We start from the raw sequence: 27,005 nt of genomic DNA, 5'->3' as shown, positions 1-27,005 counted from the left end.
TGGTGTGGTGTGGTGACTCACTCTCTCATGCAAAACACATACTGTTGAAAACAACAATTTTATATTGAGGCTATAACGCCTGGCAACATGGGTAGCTATGCGTACGGTGGTGGAGGTTCTGTGCCCTGAAATACATGGGTTGTGTAAACATTTCTGCTGTTAGTCGCTACCATTTAACACTTACATCCAGCACAATGACTTGATCTTCTTCCTCTTTGTATCTACTGCGTGCATCCTTTTTCAGGACTCTGCACCTGTTAACGATACATCGAGATATTGAACACAGATACAGGAATATGAAACGTTGTGCGCTTGAGCGCACGCTAAACGCGCGCACCAATAAGGTGTCGGCGGTGGTTTGCGCGGATGAGGCAACTTCCATGCGATTGGCTGACGCTTACGCGATTCGCTTCTGCAATTTTTATTACGTATTTTATGTCTTACTTTATGCTTTGCACAAATTCCAAAGTTTTCTGAAGAAACACAACACCGCTTTGTACACGAAGCTATGCAGTAAATGGAGAAAAGTTGCGACATCTGAACTGTCGTCTGCGTTTTATAATCAAAACTAACCAAAAGGCGCAAAACTGTTCAAGTGTCGTCTGCTCGCAAAGAACACAACTCACAAGTATAAAATAGCCGAAATGATAGCGCCGACGATGAACAAACTCAGGGCGACAATGAGTGCGACGAACACGTTGGGGTCGATCATTCTGATCCAATACGCAAGTCTTCATGCCGTCCCCGTAACTTCGGATTCTCTGCTTGTCGGAATCATTCTGCATCTGCAATAAGCGCGTACACACCTTTAGAAACACACTCTTCCTAGCATCACTACAGTACGACACCTCAAAAGTATTAATTAACTTTAGCCGTGATCCACGCGACAGGCGCGTCTACACAGCATATTCTAGCACAAACAACTACATCCAAGGCCAAGGCGATACGAGCGGTGGCGATCACGTCTAGGGTTCAAGGGTGTTCAATCAGACATTTTTTTTTGCGCAAAATGGGGAAACTTACATTTTTGGCAGAGAATATATTCTTGAGCACTAACAAAGAACTACGGCATGTCGCGACTGATGAACCAACTATCTTGTCTACTCATGGGGAACCGCCGGACGGATGTTCCCCGGTGAGCGGAGAGAGGAGGCGACCGACCGACCAGGTGCACCGCTGATCCCTCCCCGCCTCCCCATCATCTTTCACGAACCCGCTGTGGACGCAATATCGCGCTTGGTATGGTTGCTGGGGTCGCCCATCTTATTGCCATGCGTGTGCGTGCAAATTAAACGCCCGACGTGTTTCGCTGTGGAGTCTTCTCGTTGTATTTGGGTTACGTGTGAGCGGCACGGAGTGCATCACGTTGCCTGATGGACAAACCACCATCGTATGATCGAGAGAGAGAAAAAAAAAGGCCGTCTTTCGTTGTTCGACAACTCGCCGGCTGGCGGCGTCACGCATGCGTATTCTTTTATTTATGTATTGTTTTTGTCGCCTTGTGACCTCCGTACGACGTGAAAACAACAGCTGGCGTTTTTCAATTTTGTACCTCCCGCGCTTGTGACGTTCTCGACGTGCTCGCTTCTTGGGGGAAGCTCATTTTCCCGATCAAATTGCCCGCAAAGCGTTTTGTGAACTTGCGTTTGTGCTGTTGCCAAGCTCCGCGCCCTCTTTGCCGCTCTCCGATTGGTCGACGCGGATCCGTCGTCTGCCGTTCGTTGTTGTCAGGGCGTCGATCTCGAAGCGGACACACATGTTGTCGGTACGCAAGCTCAGCTGGCGGAGGCCATGTAGTGGTGTGCGATGCGGTGTAGCATAGCGGGATATGCGCTGCGCGGACTTGCATCGGCATGAATGGCGAGTCTAGCTTGCCGGAGGTTCATATCTGGGACGGTGCGACCGCAGAGGCAGAGGAACTCATCGAAGTTGCAGACGAACTGCGTCCAGAAGATGGGAGACCAATTTGCAAGATCTGCCACATGGCTGCGAAGGATGGGGACCCCCTCATCTCACCCTGCAAGTGTTCGGGGACCATGCAGTACATTCACTGCGGATGCTTGATGGTTTGTACCCCCCTTTCGTTTCTTTCCAATTCGTTTTCTCTTCGCAATGCTAAACTGTTTGCAGACGACAAGCTTCAGTTTGCAGACGACGAGCTTCAGATAGAGCGTTGACATTTCTGCGCTCAACTGCACTACCGGTATTCTGCTCTGTAATAAGGTCAGAGCAGTGCTAATGTGCGTCTGCTCACGTAATGCACTTGGGGGATGCCGTCGTCCTAGTATGGCGTCATTCGCCGTATACTTGCTTTTGTTCCTCCCCTGTGGCAACGTCGTTGCGTTTGGCAACAACAAAAGAAGGCCCAATTGTAGTCAATTCGAATGATGTTAATCATTCTTAATGAAGTAGCCTTAGCATTTGAAGACTCCCAAGTGTGCAGACAACGGATGTTATACGCGAAACGGTACGGTTGTTTACGCTCTTTGAGGGCAACCCCATCAACACCAGGAAGTGGTATTCATAATTCATGCCCCGGTATATCATCGTCGCATTACCGTGAAATGTATAATGAGATTTATTTGCGGGCCGCTTGAGCTGGTAGACATGTTAATCGCGTCACCGCGTATTTGTTAACGTACGCGGTTGCAAAATTTGATTAGATACAGCTAGCAACAAAGAAGGCTGTTACGTATATCGATGCAATTTTTTTTGGGTTGACTGATCTTGGGGGAAGTGCTACAATTGGGCTACAAGGTAAATCAATGTAGTCCCCTTCAGTGACTTTTAGGAACCACTAAACACTCAGATAACTGCTTCATTACCTTGTAGATTCTGCACTACTGTTTTATCAACTGTTTTCTCCTTCGTTGTTAAAATTGTGCCTCAAACGTACCCTTAAGTACAAGAGTTACTGCAAAGATAAATTATTCCGTATCAAAACCACTTAGAAATCTCACATCCTGGCCCTGCATCAGTGAGTGGCTTATGGTGTTGCAACACATTCTGTCCCAACGCTCATAAATGCTCAGCGCGAACTAGTGCAGTACCTAATAAATATGATCGTGCATAATTTGGAATTATTTGACATGGAAGGTGCGCCAGGCATGTGCAAGGCATGCCAATGAGAATCTGGTGCAGAAAGAAAAAAAAAAAAAAATTGACACATATTGCAGTTGACACTAATCCTCGCATTGCCATTATTTTATTTTATTTCTACGTACCTTTAAAAAAAAGGGTACAGCAGCAGTAGGGGTACTTTGCTGGTGAAATCGTTAAGAGATAGCTTCCTAGCCATACCAGGAATAGAGCTCCATTGAATACTACTAGTCTTGTGGTGCAGAGACTAAACTTTTTTTTTTTTTTCTCGTAAATTTAGGCTTTGAAATCTGCCTAGTCAGCATTTGTGTGTGTCTTGTCTGGTGCAAGAAAAAAATAAACAAAAATAATTTGGCTATCATCTACACAACTGCCACAACAACGCACGTTTGCTCAACTAGGACAGTCGTCAACCCGTACCCTCCTCTTCAGGTGCAGCTGTTGTGCCAGTTTTCTTTTTCTTTGTTGCGAAAGCTACGTGATGTTTCTACACTCTTAAAACAGAAGTTCACCGCATAGCACGCTCCTAGCCAACCATCATCTCGAATGACATCGTTCTCTTACCTGATTTGCTGAAAACGGGAGGCGTACGCCATTTTTGTGACAATTATGCATAAGTGTCACAAAAAAGGCGTACGCTTCCTGTTTTCAGCAAATCAGCACAGATAAAGATATCATTCGAGATGATGGCTGGCTAGGAGCGTGCTATGTGGTGGAGTTCTGTTGTAAGAGTGTACAACATTTAGTGAGAGTCCTCCCAGATTTGACTGGGCATTGGGGTACATTGTGTACCACACCTCAAAAACACTGTCGTATCGTACCGTTAGATACTTCCACGATCACCATCGTTACTGGCTTTTTCTTTCCTTTTTTTTCCTCCCTCTTACGCAGAGATGGCTCGAGATCCTGAACAAGAAATCCCGCAAGCCCCCCAGCTGCGAGCTGTGCCAGTACCAGTACCAGTGGCACAAGAAGTTCCGGGCCGGTGCCTGGCAGATACCCCAGTGCTCACCGCGTGACAAAGTGCTCCACACCCTTTTCCTCGTCGCCGTTGCAGTGATGGTCGCCTGCGCCACGGTCACCATCGTCTGCTTCAAACAGGACGGCGGCTCGGCGGCTGCCAAGGCGCAGCGGAGCGAGCTGACCGACTCCGAGGTCATCACGCTCGTCTGCGGGGTGCTCTTTTTCCTGGCCTTCTTCGTGGCCATGTACGTCGAAGTGACTGCTCGGAACACTCTCTACCGTCTCCTGCTCAAATTCATTTATCTCAATCAGCAGTGGTACATCGATGAGTACGACGCGAAACGCGGGCCAGTCGCGGTGTAGACACCTGAGGTGCCTTCTGTCACGCATCATCTTATACGCTCGTTTCATTCGATTATACCGATCAGCGGAGTAGAACTGTGGTGCCCCTCGTTTGAATCGTTGCGGTACAACCAATCGGCATAAAAGGGCCGAATCCCGCTCTTGCGGAGTCTCCGCGAGCGTCCGGATCCCAAAAACGATTCCATACGTTATCTCTCGTGTGTCGTGAAGAGCACACGTTTAATGCGCATGATGGACTTGCATTGAACGCTTATCTGAACGGCTCCACGGTTTTCCCGGCGATTTTAATCCGAGTGCCAGCTAAATTAATCCATGCCCCATAAAGTTTGCACGGCACGTAGATTACTTTAGCTGGCACTTGGATTAAAATCGCCGGGAAAACCTGTAGTGGTACGAGTGAGCTGAAATAGCCTGTTCCGCACTTCCACAGTCTGTGTTGTTTTTTTTAAATCCGATCCAGCCGTACCACACTTGAGCATCTATACGGTGGCACAGTCCGCAACGTGCGGTATCGGCAGAACTGCAGCGCTATAAGGAGTACTTTTGCCGTGGTGGAAGGAACTTTAAGCTTCAGCGATCACAAATGCAGTTTCACAACTTGCACACTTCAATTTTCCTGCCGCGCCGCTTTGAGCAGAAAAAGTTGCTTCCTACACAAGATCGATCTGAACCGAGTACTATGCTACTTTTCGTACTCCATGGCAGCTCCGCTGCCGTCACTTGACTTTAGAGCATGCGAAGGCCGTAGGTTAACTGTCTTGTGATACGGACTATTAGCCGATGCCGAAGCCAATCTTACATGCCTCTCAATCTCTGCAGTACATGTGCCAGAGGATTACTCCCTCTTTTTTTTTTTTTTTTTTTATATATTGTCGCCGGACAATCCCGTAACTTGAGGGAGCAATCATCTTATCATTTCCCCCCCCCCCCCCCCCCCCCCGAGTCTTAAGTTTGGTTGTGTGATACGTTATTACATTTCATCTTTGCGCGTGCCATTATCACTTCTAATTTATTTCAGCTATATCCACGTGTAAACTAACATGAGCCGTGTGTGTTTGCACAAAGTCCGTGGGTCGGCCGACGCGCGTTATGTAACTGCGGAAAGGCCCCGTATGTGTGTGTATATGTATGTGTGCAATGTTTATATAATGAATGTGCGAGAAACTGCACTTTTTTCGACTCGTGTACGAAGCCATTTTTGTATGATCCCATGTGCAAAGCTGAGCAGCATATTTCTCCTCCATTATCATATCTGTTGTACGATGTGCACCTTCACACTAATGCTGTACAGTACATTTAGGACAAATATAATTTTCTCAACTACTCCGCAGTTTTTATTCAAACTCGTAACTTTTTTTGTCGACATTACCCGCAGACACGTTTCAACGTCTCCCGCGGGAAAGGCCTTCATTCGCGGGAACGACCTTCATCTGCGAGAATGACCTTCATCCGCGGAAGTACGCGCCAGGTCGATGGCGTTGGCCAGCTCGTGCATGAACCTGTCCCTCGAAAACAGCGCCAGCACCCGCTCGCGGCCGCTGATCCCCATTTCTTGCGCAAGACTCCTGTCCTTGGCAAGTCTAACCATAGCCTGCGCAAAGTCTCCCGGTTCCGGTTTGCACAGGTATCCGGTTTCTTCGTGGCCAACCGTTTCGGTGGGCCCTCCGCTGTCGCAGGCGACGACCGCTCGTCGCATGTACATGGCCTCGAGCGGAACGATGCCGAAGTGCTCCCGCTCCGGCGTGTAGATGACAGCTCGGCAACTGTGGAGTAAAAGTTGTTTGGTCTTGTCGGTCGGAGACCTTAGGAACGTGACGTGGTCTTCCAGCCCCAGTTTCTTGGCTAGTGTTCGCAGTTCTTCGTAGTGTTCAACGTTCTCTCGGCACTGCTGGTCGTAGCCACCAGCGACGATTAGGTGCGCTGGTGCTTGTTCCCTGACAAGACCTAAAAAATGAGGAGCCGTTCATAAGCGGAACGTTCCGTGCGAAAGCAGTGGCGAGATTTCACGAAGATGAACCCGCATCCCGTTCTGCGTACCCAATGCATGTATGGCCAGGCCAACATTCTTCTTCCTCTCGTAGCGGTTGAGAGAAAGAAACACCGCGCCGTCCGATCTGATTCCGACGTCTTCCAGTGTTCCTTCCAGTGGGCTGTCCAGCAAAGCCAGGCCTACTGTAGGATATACTACCTTAATTGGAATGTCTTTTAAAGACGGGAACGCTTCACGAAAAACGCGGCCTGAAATATACAAGCAGCGACAAGTCACAAAAGGATCTCTCGGCGATGGCTGTCGTCTGCTTACCGGTAAAGTGACTGTTAACGAGCACCACGTCAGCCATGCCTGTGGTCCATTCTTCAATCCTGTCCACTGGCCATCTATATAATTTTTTAAGGAAACTTTTACGATCTGTGAGCATTAAATCCGGAAAGTGACAGTAATAAACCACTTTGTGTTTGCCTAGTTTTAAAAATGGTATGCAGGCGGAGACTTGATCGCAGACGACGATGTCCGGTTTCATGTCGCTGAAGCAGACGATATACAGTGCTGCTGCTATCATGCGAAAGTACGAGCACACTGCGTAAAAAATACCAAAAACACTTCTCGGCATCCAGTCACAAACTGTAGTGACAGGGAAAGAACCGTCTGCGGTTTCGGGGAAGCAATGGCTTTCGTCATGATGCGTAGTAACAAACTGGACGTTGTGGCCTAAACACTTCAGTGCCAGGGCTGCATCTACGACGAGCCTTTCCGCACCTCCTACACCAAGGTCGAGGTGGACAAACGTGATGTTTCGTTTCGTCTCAGCGGTATCGTCTGCAACGAGGTACATGTTTGAGCAGATCTGGTGCCTCCTTTCGCAATTCTACTCACAAGCTCGTCATGGAATCATTTTTGAACGTTTACTAAACACGAACAAGAACTGACTTACCGCCACTCCCTTTATTCTTTCGCATTTCGATGTGGTGTTGGTTGTTATCATCCGCTTACGTGCGCATAAACTGCAGAAACATGGACGCTGCCATTTTGTTTGCCCATGTGATCACGCATGTGCGCATGGGATGCTGCGCAACGTTTCGGACACTACGAGATCCAGTCAGAATACAGCAATAAATTTCGCGAAATAGACGTCAGAATACTCTATATTGTTTTCATAAACAGTAATTTTCAGATCTCAGATGTTTTGAAGACCTACAAGGTTGTCAGTGGTTGTCGGCTTGTTGGCATTGCATTGCTCGCATTGCTTATGCATCATCACAACCACGTGACTACGACAGAGAGGATGGGGAGCGGATCCAAAGCCAACGGCCAACGGTATCCACAAAATTCTACGGCTGTCGTCATCATAACGCAGCCGATAAAAATATCCCTGTAAGCAGAATGAGCGAACTAGAAATGGTGCCGTTAGATCCGTCACTTCAAAATATCATAGACCAAAAATCCTTAAAGTGGGTCTTCGTCGGTGGTAAAGGCGGTGTCGGGAAGACTACATGCAGCTGCAGCCTTGCCGTCCAGCTAGCGGCTGTACGGGAAAGTGTTTTAATAATTTCCACGGATCCTGCCCACAATATCTCGGACGCGTTCGATCAGAAGTTTTCTAAAGTACCCACAATGGTGAACGGCTTCAAGAACCTGTACGCCATGGAAATCGACCCGAACCTCGGGTTCTCCGAGCTCCCCGACGAGTACTTCGAAGAAGGGGACCCCCTCCGGGCCAGCAAAAACATGATGCAAGAAATCCTGGGCGCATTCCCGGGCATCGACGAGGCCATGAGCTATGCCGAAGTCATGAAGCTGGTGCGGAGCATGAATTTTTCGGTGGTCATCTTCGATACAGCGCCCACTGGCCACACGCTACGGCTGTTGTCATTTCCGCAGGTAGTCTTGTTGTGTTTGTGATCTTTTCAGCTTAAGTTAAACCACGGACCCTGGTTAAACCTGTGTGTCCAAGAGTGAAAAAGTCTGGAAAATGAGAGGGGGGGGGGTGGAATTCCGCGCGACAGCAATGGTGGGGAACTGCTGTCGTGGAAATTCTTGGCGGGGTGACTTGCAAATTCGTATTTTTGTTTATAGATTTCCACACTTTTGTCAAAAGTCCCTTCCCCAACAACACCGAACGTCCTCTGGATGTACGAATAATCTCCTAACGGATTCGTACGTCCTGTGGATGTCTGAGGGACATCCATCGGACGTAAGAGCTCGTTATGACGTTATTCGTACATCCATAGGACATTCGGTGTTGTTGGGGTTTATCACGTTTTAGGATGCAAATATCATCCTTCAAAGATCAGTCTTTGATAACTGATCCGTTTATTCCGTCTTCCAGGTAATGGAGAAAGGTCTCGGAAAGCTGCTCCGTCTCAAATCTCACCTGAGTCCCTTCATCTCTCAAGTGGCAGGTCTGCTCGGACTGCAAGACCTGACCGCCGACATGATGTCCTCGAAGGTCGAAGAAATGCTACCCGTCATCCGCCAGGTGAACGAGCAGTTCCGCGACCCCGACCAGACGACGTTCGTCTGCGTCTGCATTGCCGAGTTCCTCTCCCTCTACGAGACGGAACGACTGGTACAGGAACTCACAAAGTGCGGCATTGACACGCACAACATCATCGTGAACCAGCTGCTGTTCCCGAGTGCGCGGTCGACCTGCCGCATGTGTGCCGCGAGATACAAATTGCAGGCCAAGTACCTGGATCAAATAGCGGACCTCTACGAAGACTTTCACGTGACTCGTCTTCCGCTGTTGGACAGGGAGGTCCGGGGGGCGGAACAAGTGAAGTGCTTTTCGCACCACCTCGTTGTACCTTACGTTCCGTCGAAGGAAGAATGAAGTGTACGTTGTTAAGTTTCCCATTCAATCTGATCAGATGTTTCGCTGGAAAAACAAAAAAAATTCTGGAGCAGACTTCACAAAGTCATCGTGCAACAATGAGAAAGTCTGAGTTGTCTTATTGTTATTTAATTTACAGTTTTACTTTTTCTTAGATACCAACTTCGACTTACCCTCCTTTCTACGCGTTCGAGCTACATACTCTGTTTGGTTTGTTCCGATTAGGTTATCACGGTATTTCATAAATAAAAGCATTGGAGGTGAAGCGCAATATGCCGGTCATCGAAAACGAGGAGTGAGTTGTGCGGGTGAGATTACCAGAAAGACCCGTGTGCAGCCAAGGTACAGTATTAGGGTGCGTGTGGGTAGTCGCGCTTGCAGTGCCGCACCCATAGAAAAATCAGCAGTGGCTAATTCGAGCTGGTATGTATTTGAGGTTTATTTTCCATGTTGGTACGAACGTGCAACACCGAATTACAAGCTAAAAAAAAAATACGATGTCGGTACAGAAGCACCCGTCGGGGAAAATCAGCAAGAGAAGTGATATGAGAGCTTGCATCTAAGAAACACATAAACGGGGGAGGGTTCAATAAAAATAGTGAAAGGGGGTCAAATTAAGTGGAGTCTGAGAAGTGCTTCAAGGATATCGAAAATGGTTAAAAATTGGGCTGTTCGTCTCTGTTTGTGTGTTGAGTGATTCGAACTGTTCGAACCATGGCCAGGACGCTAACCACTGAACCATGTGAACTGGTCGGGATAAATACATAAATTCCCTGCCGAAATCCAGGCATGCATAAATCAATCCATTTCCCGATCAATCAAGCGCTTTAAATTTGCTGCTTCGTCCTCATTGGCTGTTGTGCGTTGTTGTATGTATCATATTCCGCGTTGTAAATTAAACCCATACATGAAAATTAGCGTAACTCAGTCTTGCCTAAATTATTTCATCATACTGACTCGAACTGTTTATAATATTTACAAAATATCGCTAATACGCGAAAAGTAAGATCTAGTTTATGACTAACCTTCCGGTCTGGTGCAACGATTCCACCAATCAGCGCACGCGGATGAATACAACAGAATCGCAGAAGAAGAAGCGCAAACCGATTTCGCGGTTGTGTTGGTTGTGTGTGATCGTGTTGGGCATTTCTGTGTAGTTGACGGGTTCGGGGGCCAGTTTTTACCATTAAAAATCACCTTTAATCGAAGAATGAGCTTTGGATCTCCATTAGACACGTCGCACCAAGGTAACTTTCTGCACTTTGTGTAAACGTGCTAATCATATTCGGGCGTGCACTTCGTATAGCCGCTGTTAGCAGGTGCAAATGCTGTCATTAGGCGCGACGAATCCAGCAATTTATGTATACTTTGTACGGTGTACACATAATTATGGACCTCGCGTGATTGTTTCATGAGTCTGTTGTTTGCTTTATGTATATGACCGTTGAGATTGTGTTTGAACGCTCAGAAATCCACATATCCCGTGGGAACCGGATGCTTTTATTTCTACTAGCAAGTTGCTCTTTACACTGTATTGTTTAAAAAATTCGGCTTTTACGTTGTGCACACGTTCTCAGTCATTCGTACTGCGAGGTTGTAATTAGTGCTGTGCCATGGGATGACCTAACATGCTCTAGTTCGTGCATGACCGCTCGAGAGGGCGTCCTACGTCAGAGGTGCATTGTGCGACGTCGCTTACTTTTTCGTATGATTTGACGTAGAGGTTTAGTGCTCGAAGAATTACATTGCGCCAGAATGCGCTTCTACAGTTCTCTTGAAGCAAGGTTGGTTTTAGAGAAATTCGGAAGAGGACGCCACTGAAAGCCCCCCTCTCTGCAGGACACAACTGATGTCTGTGAGCGTTCAGCAGCTCCTGGGCGATGCCAAACGCCTGGTGGGTCGCCTCCGGGAACACGACACCACGGCCGACCAGCTACTGGCTCAAGCGCAGGCACTTGGCAGAAACGTCGAGGCCATGCGCCAGTACAATGAGGAACTCGCCGAGCTGAACAGCGCCTCGCAGCGGCCACGATCGGCGCTCATCCTCAGCATTCAACAAGAGAACCGCCACATCCGGGAACTCCAGCAGGAGAACAAGGAACTCGTAGCGGCCCTGGAAGAACACCAGTCCGCGCTCGAGCTCATCATGGCAAAGTACCGCGAGCACATCATCCGCCTCGGACAGTCGCAGGCCACAGAGGCCAAAATTGCGGCCAGCATGCCGCAGTGCCATCACCTGGCGGATAAGGTGTCCGAAATGGCAGCCGTGATGAGAAAAGCCGCGCAGGTGGACGAGGACTGCGGCGCGGAGCAGGCTCAGCAGTTGGCGCAGTTGAAGGTCGAGAACGAAGTCTTGCGCGAACTGCTGGACATCGGAAGGAAATCTGGATCTGCCGGCTTGGAAGACAGGGAGGTGCAGACGGAAGATAACGGCGGGATGTAGCGTTAACGTATTTATTCCGGGGCAGAACTTTCTGCCATTACTGTGCAAGCGACTGGTAGAAGGGGGATTTTAATTTCTGGCTCACGTTAATGGCACTGTCATAATGACAGCGGGCGAGTAACCGCCGTTGACTGGGTCGACGCTTGTTCGAAATATGGAAGCACAAAGTACACGTACGCGACTGATATAGTATAATAATATAAGACGTATCGACAATTTGTACCTCAAATAGGGGAACAGGTACCTGAAAATTGTATTGTACCTTTTCAACGCTGCTCTATTCATATAATAAACAGTATTTATTTGAACACGTCTCTCGGTACTTCTATAGTAGCACAGGGTTGTGTCATGCTGGAACTTTTTTGGTAAGCAAATTGGGAAAATTAGGGAATGGCTAAAGCCCCTATCAGGTTTCAAAGAAGGGTGCAACGAGAACTTTCTATGCACAACTAACATGTACCAGGGTTTCCAAAATAAGGACTGAGCCCTCTGAGTGAAACCAACTGAACGTCTTGGATGGATGGATGGATTCGTAGCGGCACCCCTGGTGGCCCTCTTTGTAACTTTGTGCCCTGGTGGGCCTCTTTGGCGGTCGTGTATCATAGTTGCCAGTATTTTTTAATTTCGTCTAACGAGACACAATTAGACTGCAATTGCGTTGCACTTTGTCACGTCGCACTTTTAATAATACTGCTGGCTTTTTTTTTAGGTTGAAAAAAAAAAAAAGGCACAGACATTGTACCAAGTTGGAAGCACCTCGGTTGGATGTTTTCAATTTATTCAATTTACCATATACATGGTTCTGACATCACAGCCCTTAGAGCGATATTTTAAAATGTACGGGGGTAAAAGTTTGGATGCTAAGTTGAGTTAAAAGTTAGCACAAATGAAACGGGAGGGCCCTTCCCCTTCCTTTCTTGATGTTCATGTATGTTCATGTATGTTCAGTGTGGAGAGAAGGCATGGAGGTGGCCATCTTGTGTCTGGGTGGTGTCGGTGTGGCACGGCTGAACAGGAAATCTCACCCCGTCGTTTTTCGCGACGTCTTTCCAGCGACACCGGGGTCATACTTGCCTTCCTTCTTGACGGGGGAGACAAGCATGGTCGTGGATCAAGATCGGATGGCTGCGACGCGCTTCGGGTCCATTGCGGGGACGCCCAGGGACGCGCGCCACACGTTCGTGGGGAGTCCTCTCCTGTCGCCATTAACCCAGAGGACGGAAGCCAGGATTACCCCGACGATCGGCAAACGGAGCGGCCCGCCGACTTCCGGACTCTTCGACAAGCCTGGTTCACCAAAGGTTGGTCGCCCCCCACCATGATTTTTATTTTCAATTTTAATTTTTTATTTTCATTTTGGAGACGTTACCACGTTCACGTAACTTATTTAAGCCTATTTCACATATTTTCCCGTGGTGCAGGACCTTAATCAATCTTCAGAAGGTACGTTATTAAGCTTTTGTTAGCATTTTTTTTTTCTAACCAGCTTAAGTGTTTATTTTGTTGGTACGTTTATTAAGTATTTATTTAATTCGCGTTTGTTTATTCGCAAACAGAGGCCCCCTCATTTTGCAAAAGTTTCAACGAAAGCCAAAGCTTTGCATCACCGGCTCAAGTGGACCCATTTTATACGCAGGGGTAAGAACTGCAGTCATCTCATTCTCATTTAAAAAATTGTACTTGCTGTGTAGCCTTAATCTGTAAAATGGAAACTAATTTATAGCTGTGAAAATAGATTGCTACTACGGAATTGATCCGTAAAACAAAAAAAAAACGTTATTTATAGCTATATAACTCAATTGGTAAAAAGAAAACAAAGTTATATATGCGTAATAAATCCATAAGACTAAACTAATCATTATCTACGGATGTAAATCCGTAAAAGCAAAATAAATTAGAGCTACAGCATCAACCCATGAAGCCAAAACTGTGGTTTATAGCTGGGAAAGATATTCGTAAAACGAAAACAAAATTTATTGCTACAAAAAAAATTGATCCATAAAAACCATAATATTCTAGAAACGGAAGTGGAAACATTTTTTGTTTTGTAACTCTTCCTACAGCGATAAACTGACACCAACGACAGAGCTGGACAGGACGTGGGTTACAGTGTTTGGGTGAGTTGTCATAATGTAGCATGCACATATATCTTATTAGTGGATAGGTTCGGATTGGATTTGGATTCTATTGCAGGTTTCCTCCAGCTGCTAGCTCGTACATCCTACAACAGCTCTCGAACTGCGGTACAATTGTCGAACACAGGGTAATGGAAAACAAAGGCTTTCTGTGACTCCGCAATATTTTTAAAATTTTTTCACCGTACAATCGAAGCGTATCAACTAGAACCCAAACTTTTCAGATGAGTTCCAACGGGAACTGGATGCACATCCGCTTCCAATCCAGGCTACAAGCAAAGAAGGCGCTCAGCAGAAACGGCAAAATCTTTGGAGGTAACATCATGGTGGGCGTGAAGCCGTGCCTCGAAACCACATTGCCCAGTTCGAGCCCCGTCCAGCAAACCACTTTACTAGACACTTCCGACTACAAGGAGAACGTGGGTCCCCTTTCACCGGGTGGCATGCGGCCCCTGAGCCGCGCCTACCAGGCCTCCGCGGCGGAGCGCGACGTCTCGACACTGGAACGCACACCGAGGAAAAACAGCACGGTGGTATCGAAAGCAATGGAATATGTTTTCGGGTGGTAGAATCGACAAATGGCACTTGCAATTTGGGGAGATAATATGACGGGTGAATCATGGAATGAATGTGAGGGAGATAGCAATGAAAGGTGATGAATTCTGTGATGTGTCTCCGTGAATATCATTAAAGGGTATTGGGTCCCTGGCAGGGGCGGATTTAAGGGTCTGTCATGGAGGGGGCGGTCTTAAGAAAATTTCGTGCTTTGCGGCGCAGCATCGTCCAGGAGATAGGGTTTTTACATAGGGAACACAACCATATGGGGGGGGGGGTCGCCCCCCCCCCTAAATCCGCCCCTGGTCCCTGGGGAGGAAGGGTGTTCAAAGATTGTGAAACAGTCACTAGGGTCTAGTGGATCCACCAGTGATTGTGATGTCGTCTGCTTCTGTGCATTCCTACATCACCTGGTTGCCTCGCAGTAATCTGACGCGCTAGTGAGAGATTTCATCTTCAACGACTACAAAGTCTCAAAGGTGCCAGGACTATAAGTCCTACCACCATGAGGTCTATGCCATTACTATTCATTTGTGAGGCAAGAACACCTCGTTGTTGTGAAACAACATTAAGATATTATCTGGAAGGGAGCAACACTGTGCAACAGAGAAACAGACGGTAACCATCACAGACGACACCAGGGTGTCGAAACCGGAACCAAACCGAAAACGGGTACTGCACTGCCATTTTTTTTTCCCAAACCGGAACTGGACCACTATTTTGTTTGCTATCTTGGAAGTGAACCTCAACTAATGAAAAGTACTGTTCCGAACCAGTTTGGGCAAACGGTTGAGCATTTTTATTTTTTTCGTGATGCACTTGGACAAGGATGATATGAAAGATGTGAAGGACACCCTAGATGAAGGCTAAAAGTGCCTCTTGCTGCAAATGTTTAATTAAAGTTCCATCTGCATGCGAATGTGGCACATGATGCATGTAATCGTTTTGGTCATGTGCTTTGTGTTTGGGGCGAAGCCCCATTTTTCTTAAGTCTTGCGTTAGCGCCTCAAAGCAACTATTGCTATGAGCGACATATGGACGTGGACAGAGGGAGGGAGGGGGGGTTACTATGCGTCCTGGTCCGACTTCAGGGGGGAACTGCGCGGACATTCACCTAGAAGGTATTCTTTTTCTGCAATGCGCCGACCCGTTACGAACAAGAATGACCCCCGGAACAGGAACCGGACCAAAATCCCCGAATTGGACCCGTAAATTTTTCTGTTCGACGCTTGGGATGACACAGACAAAACCGCTGAGCAAAACACAATAAACACCTTTATTCATCATCATCATCAATACACACTCCATCAGCTCACTTAAAAGGCTCGGCAAGGTCAGTGACCTTGGGGTATCTGACTTTGCGGCTGTCCAACTGCTCCTGTGCCCAGAGTAAGAGACAGAGGAGAACCGTGAGCTGCGGTCGCTGCTCGTCGTCGAGCAGCGCCGCGTTGACTTCGCTGGCCACCTTCTGCCGGTGAGACGGGTGGAGCAGGTCGCCGAAGGGGCTCGACTGGGGCTCATCGAAGGCGAGGAGGGCGAGGGTCCTCTCCAGCTCGCAGAGAACGTCCGGGTTTTCTTCTCCACGTTCGCTTAAGTGTTCCTAAAACATTACGGCGGTGTCACGGCGAATCTGGTAAGGCAGCGTTCACACGGGGCAACCTTTTTTTCCAGGAACTAAGAGCAATTTTAGCGTTGCTGGCAGTTGGCAGACACCAGCAACCTCCTCCAGCTACTCAAGTTGCTCGTGCACCGGCCAATCAGCAAGAGGAGCATTGCCATGTGACTCCCGATAGCGTGATGTGATTTTGTTCGTGGGTTCATGGGCTCAAATCCTGCGGGTGCAGCTGAGAAATAGCCTTTTTTTCTTATAACTGATGCCACACAAACCTCTCAATATATATTTTTTTTTATATATAATTTTTGTGAAATGTATTTTTTTAAGATGATCTTTTTGCGTAATAAGCTGACTAAAGTTTGATGAACGGCAGCTAAAGAAAAAGACACCATCAGTTGGATTCAAACCCACAATCTTCGATTGCTGTAAGGTTGCTCGTGGGTGGTGCTGCCGAGTTGCTCATGAGGCGTTGGTTCGAGCTGCTCGAAAAAGTTGCTCCGTGTGAACGCTGCCTAAAGGACAAAGCATTACCTGCGCGTATGCAAGCACTTCTTCGATCTTCTGGTCCCGGATGAGTTCTATCAGGTGCTGTTGTTGCAGGTGGAACAGCAAGTACCTGTCGTTATCCAGCAGCTCCGGCCTGAGGTTGTTCAGGAGAGCAATAGCTTCCAGCATGCGACCCTGCTGTATGTGATCGCGGATTCTGATCCGCTCGTCCAGCGAATCCAGATCAACGGAACAAGGCGCGCCGGATTCGAGACGGAACTTTTCTGCTGCTTCTTTAAACCCTTCCGTGACTAAGTAGTTCATGATAAGTCTGTTGAGGTCTGCTCTTTGGATGTGAACGTTTTCGAGCCGTTCTAACCATTCTGCTTGGCTGGGTTCGTCAGTCTTCTCTGCAGATCCTAAAAAAAAAAGGGAAACGTGTCTGTAATCGAACTAATAATAGAAGTTGTCAAGGATATTCGGTAAGCTTACGGTAAGTAGCTTACTGGTTTTCGGAGCTTGGGTCATATGCTGACTCATTGTGGTTGTCTTTTTCACCGGGTGCGTTTCAAGTGCTGTCACTATTGGGGAACAGAATTTATAAATATTTGCTTAGCACGCTCCCCTTGTTTACACCACCCTGCGCCTGCTGTGCGCTTCGCTGAGTCGCACGACGAGCTTTTACACGTCCATTCCACAGTTGGGGAAGTTCTTCCTGCCTCGCGTTATCAGTAGAAAGTGGATATGCCTCGAGACTCCTCTTCAATATCGACTTACAAAGTGGGGCTCACAGAAACAACGCAACTTCAGCCGCTGCGACAGAAGCAGACATCTTACATCTTCATCGCGCATCCCATAATGCCCCGCGTAAACTCGTTCAAGATGGCGAGCTTTGAGCGGTTGGCGATCTCGGTCATGGTTGAAATTGTTAAGTTATAATTGTTTACAGGTGGTTTTGCGTGTGAAACATCGTTTTTGCACCATGGATTCGGAAAGGTACAGCATGTTACGCAATGCTTTTCCGCTGTGGTTGTTATTAGCTGAATAGCGTCTGGAAGAGCATCCGATGTCTGCTAGACTTTTTGGCCTGCTCCTACGATCGCAAAACAAATACAAAAAATAGAGCAACGCTGAGAACACAAGCGAGGAAAGTGTGTTGATCTTCGACGTTCAGTTAATGCTTTATCGAAATTATTATTATGCATAAAGATTGCTTGTGTTGTTTTTAAAAGTCTGGAGAAATAATTAAAGCGTGACCACATTAAAAGCAGGGTGGTGCCGTACCATTTGTTGTCTAAGCCTAGAGTAAGCTGTTTTGGCTGCTTCACGCATTCGGCTCTGTTTCTGTGCGCGTTTCTGCACGAATATGTTGTGTCCGAGTTGAAACCTTGTAAGGATAACTCATCTGCCGAGTTTGAAGTGAAGGCCAAAACGCTGCTCGGGATCTCCGCGTGTTCCTTGATTGAAAGCGATGAGCTGCCAGCCTGTAATTGTCGTCCCCTTTCTTGACGTTGTAGGACGGAATGGGTCGAAATAATTGAGCCCAGAACAAAAGAACACATGTACGCAAACTTGACAACCGGTGAATGTGTTTGGGACCCTCCACCCGGAGTTAAAATGTAAGTTTTTTTGGGGGGTAATAGCATCGACAACCATGCATGCATGCACAGCAGTGCTTTTGGAAACTTGCCTTCTGCGCTGCCTATTGCAGAAAGCTAACGGATGACAGCCAGTGGTGGGAACTGTTCGACCAGAATACTTCGAGATTTTACTACTACAATGCATCCAGTCAGGTCACCGTGTGGCACAGGCCAAAGAACTGCGATATCATACCACTGGCCAAGCTTCAGGTTGGTGCTCTTAAGCTCTGCGAGTCTCTACGAAATCAGTGGGCTTCACCGTGGGTGTCTGATAGGTTGATAATGAGGGATATCAGTGTCCAGGTCAACAAGGTGTCGTAATGTTTTCCTCTGCCGTCAAGTGTTGTAGATTATGTTACCTCGTTACGTTTTATCAAATCGTTTATCACTTCCCTGCTGCCAGAAGCCGTACAGAGCACCGTTATGTTCCTTTTGTTATTGCTATGTTTGTGAGAGAGAGAGAAAAAAAAACAGGAGAAAATGGAAAAAAAAAAAAACCTTTTCTGATTAGTGATTTTGGTTCTGTCAGCACTACTTGAGCAGACTAGATAGTCCCTCTAAAAAAAGAAACAACTGGTGAGGGAACAATAAGAATGTGCTTCCACACTTGCAGCTGTGACGGTGTTCCTTTTGCGTGCACTATTACCTGTACACATTTCTCGAGGAAAAAGAAAGCAAGAAACTGTGCCGACCTTTGAAAGATAATATTTTGTGTTGTTTTTGAAACGTTAGGATGTTTGCGCGGCAAATTGTACGCCTCTCCTAGATCTGTGGCATTCGGGAGATCAGAGTTCGTTGACCCAGTTTCTTTCACCGGGCGGCCCGTATTTATTTGAACAAATAAAAAAAACATAAAAAAATGCTATGCCGTCCTTTTCACGGGCGGTTCCGGCACTGTCCACGTATGTATTGACGCTGTTGACAAATAAAATCATCCATGCAATACTAGGAAAGTAGCAACAACAACAACAACAACAAAAAGGGGAGTGTGACCTGTCCCTGTGAAATTGATTTGCAGACGTTAAAACAGAGTACGGAACTGGAAGAGGGTGAGGAGGTCAGTGGTTCTCAGGAGATCTCCGTTAGGAAAGAGTCCGTGGGTACTCAGACGAGAGTAAGTTTTTTTGGCCTGAGTTTACGTTTTTTGCTTCCGTTCTCTCTCTCTCTCTTTCCGTTACGTAGCTACCCCCTTGTTACGCCTTGTTTTTCTGCTTGCTTTATCATCTACGCTAACACCTACTGCACGTGCTACCCACTAAACCCCACGCCCTTTTTTTCAATAGTTCAATAGTTTATTGAAAACATCAAAAACGTACATATAATCAAATAAAGGACCGAGAGCGCAGGCCCTGTAAATCGGTCCTTTATAAATTATAAATATAAATATATATTATATATATAATATATAAATATATATTATAAATTATAAATTATTTGTAAATTCTCCCGATACTCGCACCGTGCCTCGGGGCTGTGCCGAGACGCGGTTTCTTTGTGGGCATCCCCATTGCATAGAGTTTACGGTACGGATAATAGTAATGTTTGAGCGGACGTTTTTTTTTTTTGTGCTATGTTGCCTGTTGTTTCATGTAGAGCTTTATGTTGTATCAATTTGTTTTTTTTTTAAGTTTTTTTTAAAAATTAGTTTGTTAAAAATTTTGTTCAGTCTTGTTTCTTGGCACAAGATTTGGTTACAGTAGAGTCCCACGGGAGCGCAAGACGTAAAGTAAAGTTGGTTGCGGGGTATGTAGGTTTACCGCCAACGATTTTCTGTCGTGGGATCGTAGGCGCAGCTTAGAAAAGTTGTCTCGATTGTTTAATGCATTGATTGGTGATACAGTCAAACTCCTTTACAACGAAACTCAGGGGACAGCAAAAAAAATTCGCAGTAAAGGTATTTTCATTAAAAAGGATGTCTATTATTGGACCTATAGGCTCCAGCGGGACCGCAAAAAAAATTTGCTGTAGTGGTATTTTCGTTAAAAAGGTGTTCGCTATAGAGGAGTTTGACTGTATACTCGTACGAAGGAAAGGGTCCGATCCTCGCAGGTGAGGGAAGACATGTCTCCGAAGATTCGACCCCAGATGTGCACGGTGTCGACTCAGACAAGTCCAGTTGTGTCGCCAAAGGACCACCGCAAGGTATGGACTCGGAAAAGTAAACTCTGTTAAAAGTTAGTAGTTAAAAGTAAGTTAAAAGTAGTAACTCGGAGAAGTTACTTCTGTAGCGAACCTTAGTTCCCCGTACACTATTGTTTTGTGTGTGCAACGTTAGTACGCTACCACCTTCAATGTTTGGCTGCGCAAAAGCCAGTCATGGGTAAGTTACTAAAAAAAAGTAACAAAGTTACATTTACAGTTAGCCTGCAAAAATAGTACCCGAGTTCGTTACAGTTCCATTTTAAGAAAGCAAAAGAGTGGAATAAATGTAACTATAAAAAATTGTCGTTAGTACGCTACACCTTCAGTGTTTGGCTGCGCAAAAGCCAGTCATGGGTGAGTTACTCAAAAAAAAGTAACAAAGTTACATTTACAGTTAGCCTGCACAAATAGTAACCGAGTTCGTTACAGTTACGCTTTTTGAAATGTAACTAGTTACAGCTACAGTTACCGCATTAAAGTAACTTAGTTACCTTACAGTTACATTTTAGGAAAGCAAAAGAGTGGAATTAATGTAACTATAAAAAAATTGTCGCTAGTACGCTACACCTTCAGTGTTTGGCTGCGCAAAAGCCAGTCATGGGTGAGTTACCAAAAAAAAAGTAACAAAGTTACATTTACAGTTAGCCTGCAAAAATAGTAACCGAGTTTGTTACAGTTACTCTTTTTGAAATGTAACTAGTTACAGCTACAGTTACCACGTTAAAGTAACTTAGTTACCTTACAGTTACATTTTAAGAAAGAAAAATAGCGGAATAAATGTAACTATAAAAAATTGTCGTTAGTACGCTACACCTTCAGTGTTTGGCTGCGCAAAAGCCAGTCATGGGTAAGTTACTCAAAAAAAAGTAACAAAGCTACATGTACAGTTAGCCTGACAAAATAGTAACCGAATTCGTTACAGGTAGGCTTTTCGAAATGTAACTAATTACAGCTACTGTTACCACGTTAAAGTAACTTAGTTACCTTACAGTTACGTTTTAAGAAAGCAAAAGAGTGGAATAAATGTAACTAAAAAATTGTCGTTAGTACGCTACACCTTCAGTGTTTGGCTGCGCAAAAACCAGTCATGGGTGAGTTACTCAAAAAAAGTAACAAAGTTACATTTACAGTTAGCCTGACAAAATAGTAACCGAATTCGTTACAGGTAGGCTTTTCGAAATGTAACTAATTACAGCTACTGCTACCACGTTAAAGTAACTTAGTTACCTTCCAGTTACATTTTAAGAAAGAAAAAGAGTGGAATAAATGTAACTATAAAAAATTGTTTTAGACACTTGTACTCTCCAAGCATAGTTATACGTACAGTGAACTGAAGAATTCCCATGGGCCCTAACAGCGCGGTGGGTGTTAGTCTAAGGCCACCCAGGCTGCGTGTGGAATGACAAAATTCGTGAAGTCCTGCTCGGGGAGAAACGGAAGGGTATTTGAAGCCTCGACAAAACGACGTCAGGAAACGGACGCATGGAAAGGATCGCAATACCCGAGTGACTTAGTTACAGTTACTTTAACCAAAAGCAGTAAGTAGTTACAGTTAGAAGTTACTTTTGTATAAAAGTAACTACCCAAGACTGGCAAGAACACCTCTTCAGTGCACCGGGCTCTTGCCTGCAAGCTCTTTCTGCATTGCAGGGCTACCTAGCAGTCCCAGTTGTTACATGACATCAGTTTATGTTGTGTTCAATAAAATCTCTCTCTCTCTTTCCCTTATACAACGAACTGCTACGCAAATTTGTATGAAGAAACAAAAGCCGCGGAATATATAGCTAGGCGTACGCGGAGTGCTGTCTCAACACATTCTGTGTGCCTTGAAAATTTGCGCGCGCTCATCCTAACCGAACGTTGTCAATCGTTCAGCATCATCACCGGAAGTGCGGATCTTCTCCGACGCCCCTCTACAACAACCTGGAGAGCGGGGGTGGCTTGTGGGACTTTGGAACGCAGCTTCCGTTGCATCACTACATTATGGAGCAGGCCAAGCTCTTGGGATACAGGCTGGATCTACTCGACGACAGGGATTCTTTGTCGCCTAGGTGAGTGAGCAACTAAGAAATTGCTTGCAACAAAGTGAAAAAAAGAAAACGCAATCTTTCTGTCGATAGCGATTCGGAAGACAACTCCGACGGCAGGGGTGACGACGACGAGGAAGACTTTGCGGATGATGAAGCCATGAGTCATCCGGACTCCTCTTCTCAGGAGTGTCTCGCGGAAGATGAAGAGGACGAAGAGGAGGAGGAAGATACTTATTGTGAGGGAAGGAAACTGTCAGGTGAGCTTTTTGACTGTCGTTGGTAAGCTACATTTAAAAAGAAACTAAGTTACAGTTACAGCTAGCTTGCAAGAATAATAACACTGTTGTAATTGTGGTTACTTTCTTCTAAATGTAACTAGTTACACGTACAGTTGACAAGTTGCTCACCTACTTTAGAGTCGTCACCCATTAAGAAATAAAACACAAGTAAATGCAACCCTCAAAAGCCCTACTTCGGAAATGTTTGGAAATTGACACATGAAAAAATATGACCATCCTTGGGTAACTTAATTACAGTTACTTTTATAATACAGCTGTCACAAAAAATGCAAACTAATTGTAGGTACAGGTAACTTCCTCCAAAAGTAACTTGTTATTGTAAACAGTTACTGAGAAAAGTAGCTAGTTACATACAACTTGATTTAGTACTCAAGGGTAGTTTTGGAAGACAGCTTTTTACCTTTAGAGTGTAGTTAAAATCTGATTGGTGAGGCCCAGCAAAAAAATCTTGTTTTTAATTAAAAAATACTTCTATTGTACTAACGGACTGTGAGGTTGTGGTACCTGTAATGCAGTACTGTTTAGGAAAGCAACACTACAGACATTAAGAAATTAGGTAACAGTTATTTATTTTCACATTTATTTTGTAGATTAGTTAGTCTATTATCGTCGTGTCATTTTTTACATGTTAATGACATGTAGTTTTTTTTTTTTGCTGGCCGACACACCGAACATTTGACCAAACCGAAGCAGTATACCTAGGAACTCAGAAAAAAATAAAAATAAATATTAAAAATAAAAATAATATAATATATAATAAATAATATAATACCATAATTAAAATAAATAAAATCAAAAATATATATATAAATAAATCAATAATAATAATAAAAAAGTCTTACATCCGTGGTGATAACTCCCTTACGCCGTTGGAGCTGTTTTCCTCAATTTTTTTTCTTTGTTAGGCCCACATATAGCGAGGTCAGCGTATTGCAGGATTATTTGTATCAATAATAATCGCAGTTCAGCCACGAGATTCGAGAGTGAAAGTAAGGGTGTCATTCACTCCTGCAGGAGAAAGTGATGCAGGCAGCTGGTTTTCCAACTCCCCTTCCCAGCAGCCCTGTGTTCAGCACACGTCGTTACGGAAATACAGCCGTAACAGTGAGCCTATTGCGGCCCTCGAGAAGTCACAGGTGGGCACCTCGGATATCCTCACTCTAGATGTTAGCCCAGGAAACTAGTCCATGAACTGTTGAATGAACTGTTCAATGAGAGATGTGTTCATATGTTTTTGGTCAACGAAACCCAATAGGTTGTAGCCCCGTAATGCTTTGCGAGTCTCGATCGTGGGTGGACATTTTTTTAAATATTTTTTTCTGGGGGGTGGGAGGGGGTTTGGTAAGTGCACCCCAATTTTTAAGAACACTTTCACGCGTCGACAAGTTTGAAAGCTGCAAAATGATATAAAGCTGCACTACGTAACTTTGAACAATAGTTTTCAAATATGCAAACATTTTGCAAACTTGATTGAGTGATTGAAAAATTAAAAAAATATGGAGAACTTGCAAACTTTCTAAGACTAGGTAAATAGTTTCGGTTTATTTGTTAAAGTTACATAGAATAAATTACGTACTCGAAGAGATAATATAAATATTTTTGTACAATGTTATGTAGAAATTCCCCGCAGCATTAACGGTGTTTATCGAAGTCCACCCAGGCACCTGGGGACAAAACAGTCAAGGCCAATGCAATATGCAAGTGCTGTAAAATTGCATAGGCTCGCGTAATAACGAAAGAACTCGCGTGATAAAAAATAATTATGCGCAGTTTTACGTAAAAATCTCCACCGCATTAACCATAATTATCAAAGTCATTCCAGGCATCTGGGAACAACATGGTCACGAGGCCCCTGTCGAGCGACCGCAAGCCTCCCTCGGAGAGCGACATTGTGCAGTATGCCCAGGACAACATAAACCGACACAAGCGAGGAATCTTCCGGAAGAAGTTCTCCCTGCGGGACATGCTGTCCTGGTCCAAGGATCCCATCAGGAAGCCCATGATTATGACCACGGACAAGTCGCTCAAACAAGATGCCTGCGATCTCTTCAAACTCATTCAGGTACAGTGTACCCACGAGAGCAAGTCCTTTAGACACGCAGTGAAAGTACCCTCCGTAAATGTTTCTTGTCTCTTGGCCTGCTTCCCATGCAGCGCATATTGGACCAAGATTGCGCCAATATTGCCAATATTGGGCCAAGATGTCGTGCTGCTTGGGTTAGCATTGTGTGCTCTTGTGCAAGAATGATGACAGTAGCTGACCTCTAGAGTGCAAGAGGGAAAGTGCTCCTTCAGAGAGCCCACAAGTGATTTTCACATCACTCCATGATGTATACTGTGTGTTCACACGAGCGACATCGCCACGGAATATTCTAGTGGAAGAAAAAGCGAGCAACTGCTCTTGGAGTGGAATATCCGCCACGTCTGAGGTTGAGCTTTCGCTCTGTGCCAGAACGTTAAGGGTGGCGTGCCGCGCACGTAGCAGACGACATGATTGGCCATGTCGTCTGCTATGGACTGTCTTGTGGCGGAGCCACAGGATATTCCCCATGGTTGAAAGAGCACAGAAAAACACGAGATTGAGTTCCTGCGCTCACGTGGCAGAAGAAAGCTGTGACGTTTTGCCCATCTTCCGCTGGAGTATTCCGTGGAACGTCGCTTGTGTGAATGCGCAGATAGAGTATGTATTTTAGTCTAGAGTGACACATTAAAGGTTGAGAAAGGATTTGACTTTTTTTAAATAGAATTTTGTTGCAACATTTGTATTTTCCATCTGCAGGCTTACATGGGAGACCGCAAGTCCAAGGCCACATTCAACGCCGTTGCTCTCGATATTGCAACCCGTGGATGGAGCAAGCAGGCCATCCGCGATGAGCTCTACATCCAGATCTGCCGTCAAACGACAGAAAATCCGCGTCAGGAAAGCCTCGTCCTGGGCTGGGAACTCATGGCCGTCTGCTTGGGCCTGTTCCCGCCGTCTGCTACTTTTAAACCGTACCTAGAGAGCTACATACAGCGACACCGAGACCCAAGTAGCCCAGTCGCCGCTTACGCTGCTGCCTGCGCGCAACGGTTGGAGCGTGGAGCGCAAAGCGGAGCCAAACGCGGACTGCGACGTCCGACCGTTGAGGAAGTGGAACAATCCCGTGCCCACATCTTCAGGCCATCCATGTTTGGAAACACCCTCGACGAAGTGATGGCGCTGCAGCAAGAAAGATATCCTCGGCGTTGTCTTCCCTGGATCCAGACGACGCTGTCGGAAGCGGTCCTGCGGCTCAACGGAGCGCAGACCGAGGGAATTTTCAGGGTGCCGGGAGACATCGACGAGGTCAACGCTCTCAAGGTCAGGATGGACCAGTGGCAGGCAGTCGACAGCGCGGATCCGCACGTTCCGGCTTCCCTGCTCAAACTGTGGTACCGCGAGTTGCACGAACCGCTAATTCCGACGGCGTTCTACGAGGAGTGCATCGAGAACTGCAACAACCCCCAGGTGGCGCTGTCTGTCGTGCGCCGTCTGCCAGAGATAAACCGCTACGTTCTCGCGTACCTCGTGCGCTTCCTGCAGGTCTTTGCGGCGCCCGAAAACGCCGCGGTCACAAAGATGGACTCGAGCAACCTGGCGATGGTGATGGCGCCGAACTGCCTGCGGTGCACGTCGGACGACCCTCAGGTCATCTTCGACAACACTCGAAAGGAGATGGCGTTTGTTAGGATTCTCATACAGACTCTCGACACAAAGTTTATGGAAGGACTGCTATGACCCGTCAGCTCGGCAGGAACGCTCTAGTCGTAAAACGCTTGTGTTCGTCACGGTCGTAGCCATTTTGACCCGTACGATGCCAAAATGACGGATGTCCCGTCGTGGAGACAGGCATAGTGTGGTTTACTGCACAAGGACTCTGATAATTGTGCATTTAATTCTAGCCTGTTCGTTACACTTACGATAGTTGACACTTGAATGCAGATTTAAGCTTATCTTAAAGAGAGGGTATATTGTCCTTGGCAGAGAGTGCCATTGTGTCGCGTTAAAAAGTAGGGTTATGTTAAGAACTGCTTGTCGGCACTAACCTTCATTACAGAGCACGAACAAAGATGCTTGTCACTACCTTGTTAGAGCTGAGAGGTTTGTACATCTTTTATTAGATAGTTTTAAAATAATACAAAGAGATTGATTAAATATTGACAACAGTACTTTTGCTATTGAAGTATTTATTCTGTAACGCTCTCCTGTTTCTGCAGTTCGGTTTAGTGGCAATAAAGAGATGCCGTGAGCATTTTGTTGGTTACGAATCGGAATTCGTAATAAGTGGTGGTTCGATATGTAGGTAATTCGCAACGATTCCATAAAGGCTCGGATTTTCGGGACTTCCTCTAGACCTCGAATGGCTTATCTTTTCACTATTATG

General features: G+C 46.0%; 6 protein-coding genes and 1 long non-coding RNA gene across 11 annotated transcripts; 4 read left to right on the top strand and 3 right to left on the bottom strand.

Moving 5' to 3' along the window:
- Nucleotides 1-42: 42 nt before the first annotated feature.
- LOC135390710 (uncharacterized) lies at nucleotides 43-1,389 on the bottom strand. 2 transcript variants are annotated; one of them, XR_010421809.1, is made up of 4 exons: nucleotides 1,024-1,389; nucleotides 627-785; nucleotides 185-254; nucleotides 43-125 (listed from the first exon to the last, which is right to left on the bottom strand). It is a non-coding gene; the product is annotated as an uncharacterized LOC135390710 (long non-coding RNA). The 2 variants fall into 2 exon arrangements; XR_010421810.1 differs by lacking the exon at nucleotides 1,024-1,389 and adding an exon at nucleotides 849-953.
- LOC135390707 (E3 ubiquitin-protein ligase MARCHF4-like) lies at nucleotides 1,286-5,748 on the top strand. The gene is made up of 2 exons (XM_064620535.1): nucleotides 1,286-2,066; nucleotides 3,991-5,748. The coding sequence occupies exons 1-2, from the start codon at nucleotides 1,854-1,856 to the stop codon at nucleotides 4,423-4,425; spliced, it is 648 nt and encodes a 215-aa protein (XP_064476605.1). The 5' UTR covers nucleotides 1,286-1,853; the 3' UTR covers nucleotides 4,426-5,748.
- On the bottom strand, nucleotides 5,734-7,475 carry LOC135390704 (alpha-1,3/1,6-mannosyltransferase ALG2-like). Its single transcript, XM_064620531.1, has 4 exons — nucleotides 7,356-7,475; nucleotides 6,728-7,240; nucleotides 6,463-6,663; nucleotides 5,734-6,369 (listed from the first exon to the last, which is right to left on the bottom strand). Exons 1-4 carry the CDS (start codon nucleotides 7,378-7,380, stop codon nucleotides 5,852-5,854), a joined length of 1,257 nt encoding a protein of 418 aa, XP_064476601.1. The 5' UTR covers nucleotides 7,381-7,475; the 3' UTR covers nucleotides 5,734-5,851.
- A 229-nt stretch (nucleotides 7,476-7,704) lies between these two features.
- Nucleotides 7,705-9,525, top strand: LOC135390697 (ATPase ASNA1 homolog). The gene is made up of 2 exons (XM_064620524.1): nucleotides 7,705-8,302; nucleotides 8,751-9,525. The coding sequence occupies exons 1-2, from the start codon at nucleotides 7,805-7,807 to the stop codon at nucleotides 9,252-9,254; spliced, it is 1,002 nt and encodes a 333-aa protein (XP_064476594.1). The 5' UTR covers nucleotides 7,705-7,804; the 3' UTR covers nucleotides 9,255-9,525.
- An 812-nt stretch (nucleotides 9,526-10,337) lies between these two features.
- Nucleotides 10,338-14,497, top strand: LOC135390699 (nucleoporin NUP35-like). The gene is made up of 7 exons (XM_064620525.1): nucleotides 10,338-10,501; nucleotides 12,751-12,998; nucleotides 13,119-13,140; nucleotides 13,254-13,335; nucleotides 13,761-13,814; nucleotides 13,891-13,960; nucleotides 14,057-14,497. Exons 1-7 carry the CDS (start codon nucleotides 10,465-10,467, stop codon nucleotides 14,399-14,401), a joined length of 858 nt encoding a protein of 285 aa, XP_064476595.1. The 5' UTR covers nucleotides 10,338-10,464; the 3' UTR covers nucleotides 14,402-14,497.
- Nucleotides 14,498-15,640: 1,143 nt separating this feature from the next.
- Nucleotides 15,641-18,356, bottom strand: LOC135390694 (glucose-induced degradation protein 8 homolog). 2 transcript variants are annotated; one of them, XM_064620520.1, is made up of 4 exons: nucleotides 18,179-18,356; nucleotides 16,995-17,069; nucleotides 16,534-16,907; nucleotides 15,641-15,987 (listed from the first exon to the last, which is right to left on the bottom strand). In XM_064620520.1, the coding sequence occupies exons 2-4, from the start codon at nucleotides 17,026-17,028 to the stop codon at nucleotides 15,700-15,702; spliced, it is 696 nt and encodes a 231-aa protein (XP_064476590.1). In that variant the 5' UTR covers nucleotides 17,029-17,069; nucleotides 18,179-18,356; the 3' UTR covers nucleotides 15,641-15,699. The 2 variants fall into 2 exon arrangements, with proteins under 2 accessions (XP_064476590.1, XP_064476589.1); XM_064620519.1 differs by lacking the exon at nucleotides 18,179-18,356 and adding an exon at nucleotides 17,128-17,495.
- On the top strand, nucleotides 17,352-26,873 carry LOC135390687 (rho GTPase-activating protein 39-like). Of its 3 annotated transcripts, none has more exons than XM_064620505.1 (10): nucleotides 17,352-17,484; nucleotides 18,006-18,107; nucleotides 18,200-18,338; nucleotides 19,147-19,242; nucleotides 20,178-20,270; nucleotides 22,146-22,321; nucleotides 22,391-22,557; nucleotides 23,614-23,735; nucleotides 24,422-24,661; nucleotides 25,379-26,873. In XM_064620505.1, the coding sequence occupies exons 1-10, from the start codon at nucleotides 17,471-17,473 to the stop codon at nucleotides 26,357-26,359; spliced, it is 2,130 nt and encodes a 709-aa protein (XP_064476575.1). In that variant the 5' UTR covers nucleotides 17,352-17,470; the 3' UTR covers nucleotides 26,360-26,873. The 3 variants fall into 3 exon arrangements, with proteins under 3 accessions (XP_064476575.1, XP_064476574.1, XP_064476576.1); XM_064620504.1 differs by having other exon boundaries at nucleotides 24,413-24,661; XM_064620506.1 differs by lacking the exon at nucleotides 19,147-19,242 and having other exon boundaries at nucleotides 24,413-24,661.
- Nucleotides 26,874-27,005: the final 132 nt, after the last annotated feature.

The sequence above is a fragment of the Ornithodoros turicata genome, chromosome 4, assembly GCF_037126465.1.
Source record: "Ornithodoros turicata isolate Travis chromosome 4, ASM3712646v1, whole genome shotgun sequence".
NCBI lineage: Eukaryota > Metazoa > Arthropoda > Arachnida > Ixodida > Argasidae > Ornithodoros > Ornithodoros turicata.
The sequence above is the reverse complement of the archived record's forward strand: the minus strand, read 5'-3'. Positions and strand labels throughout refer to the sequence as shown.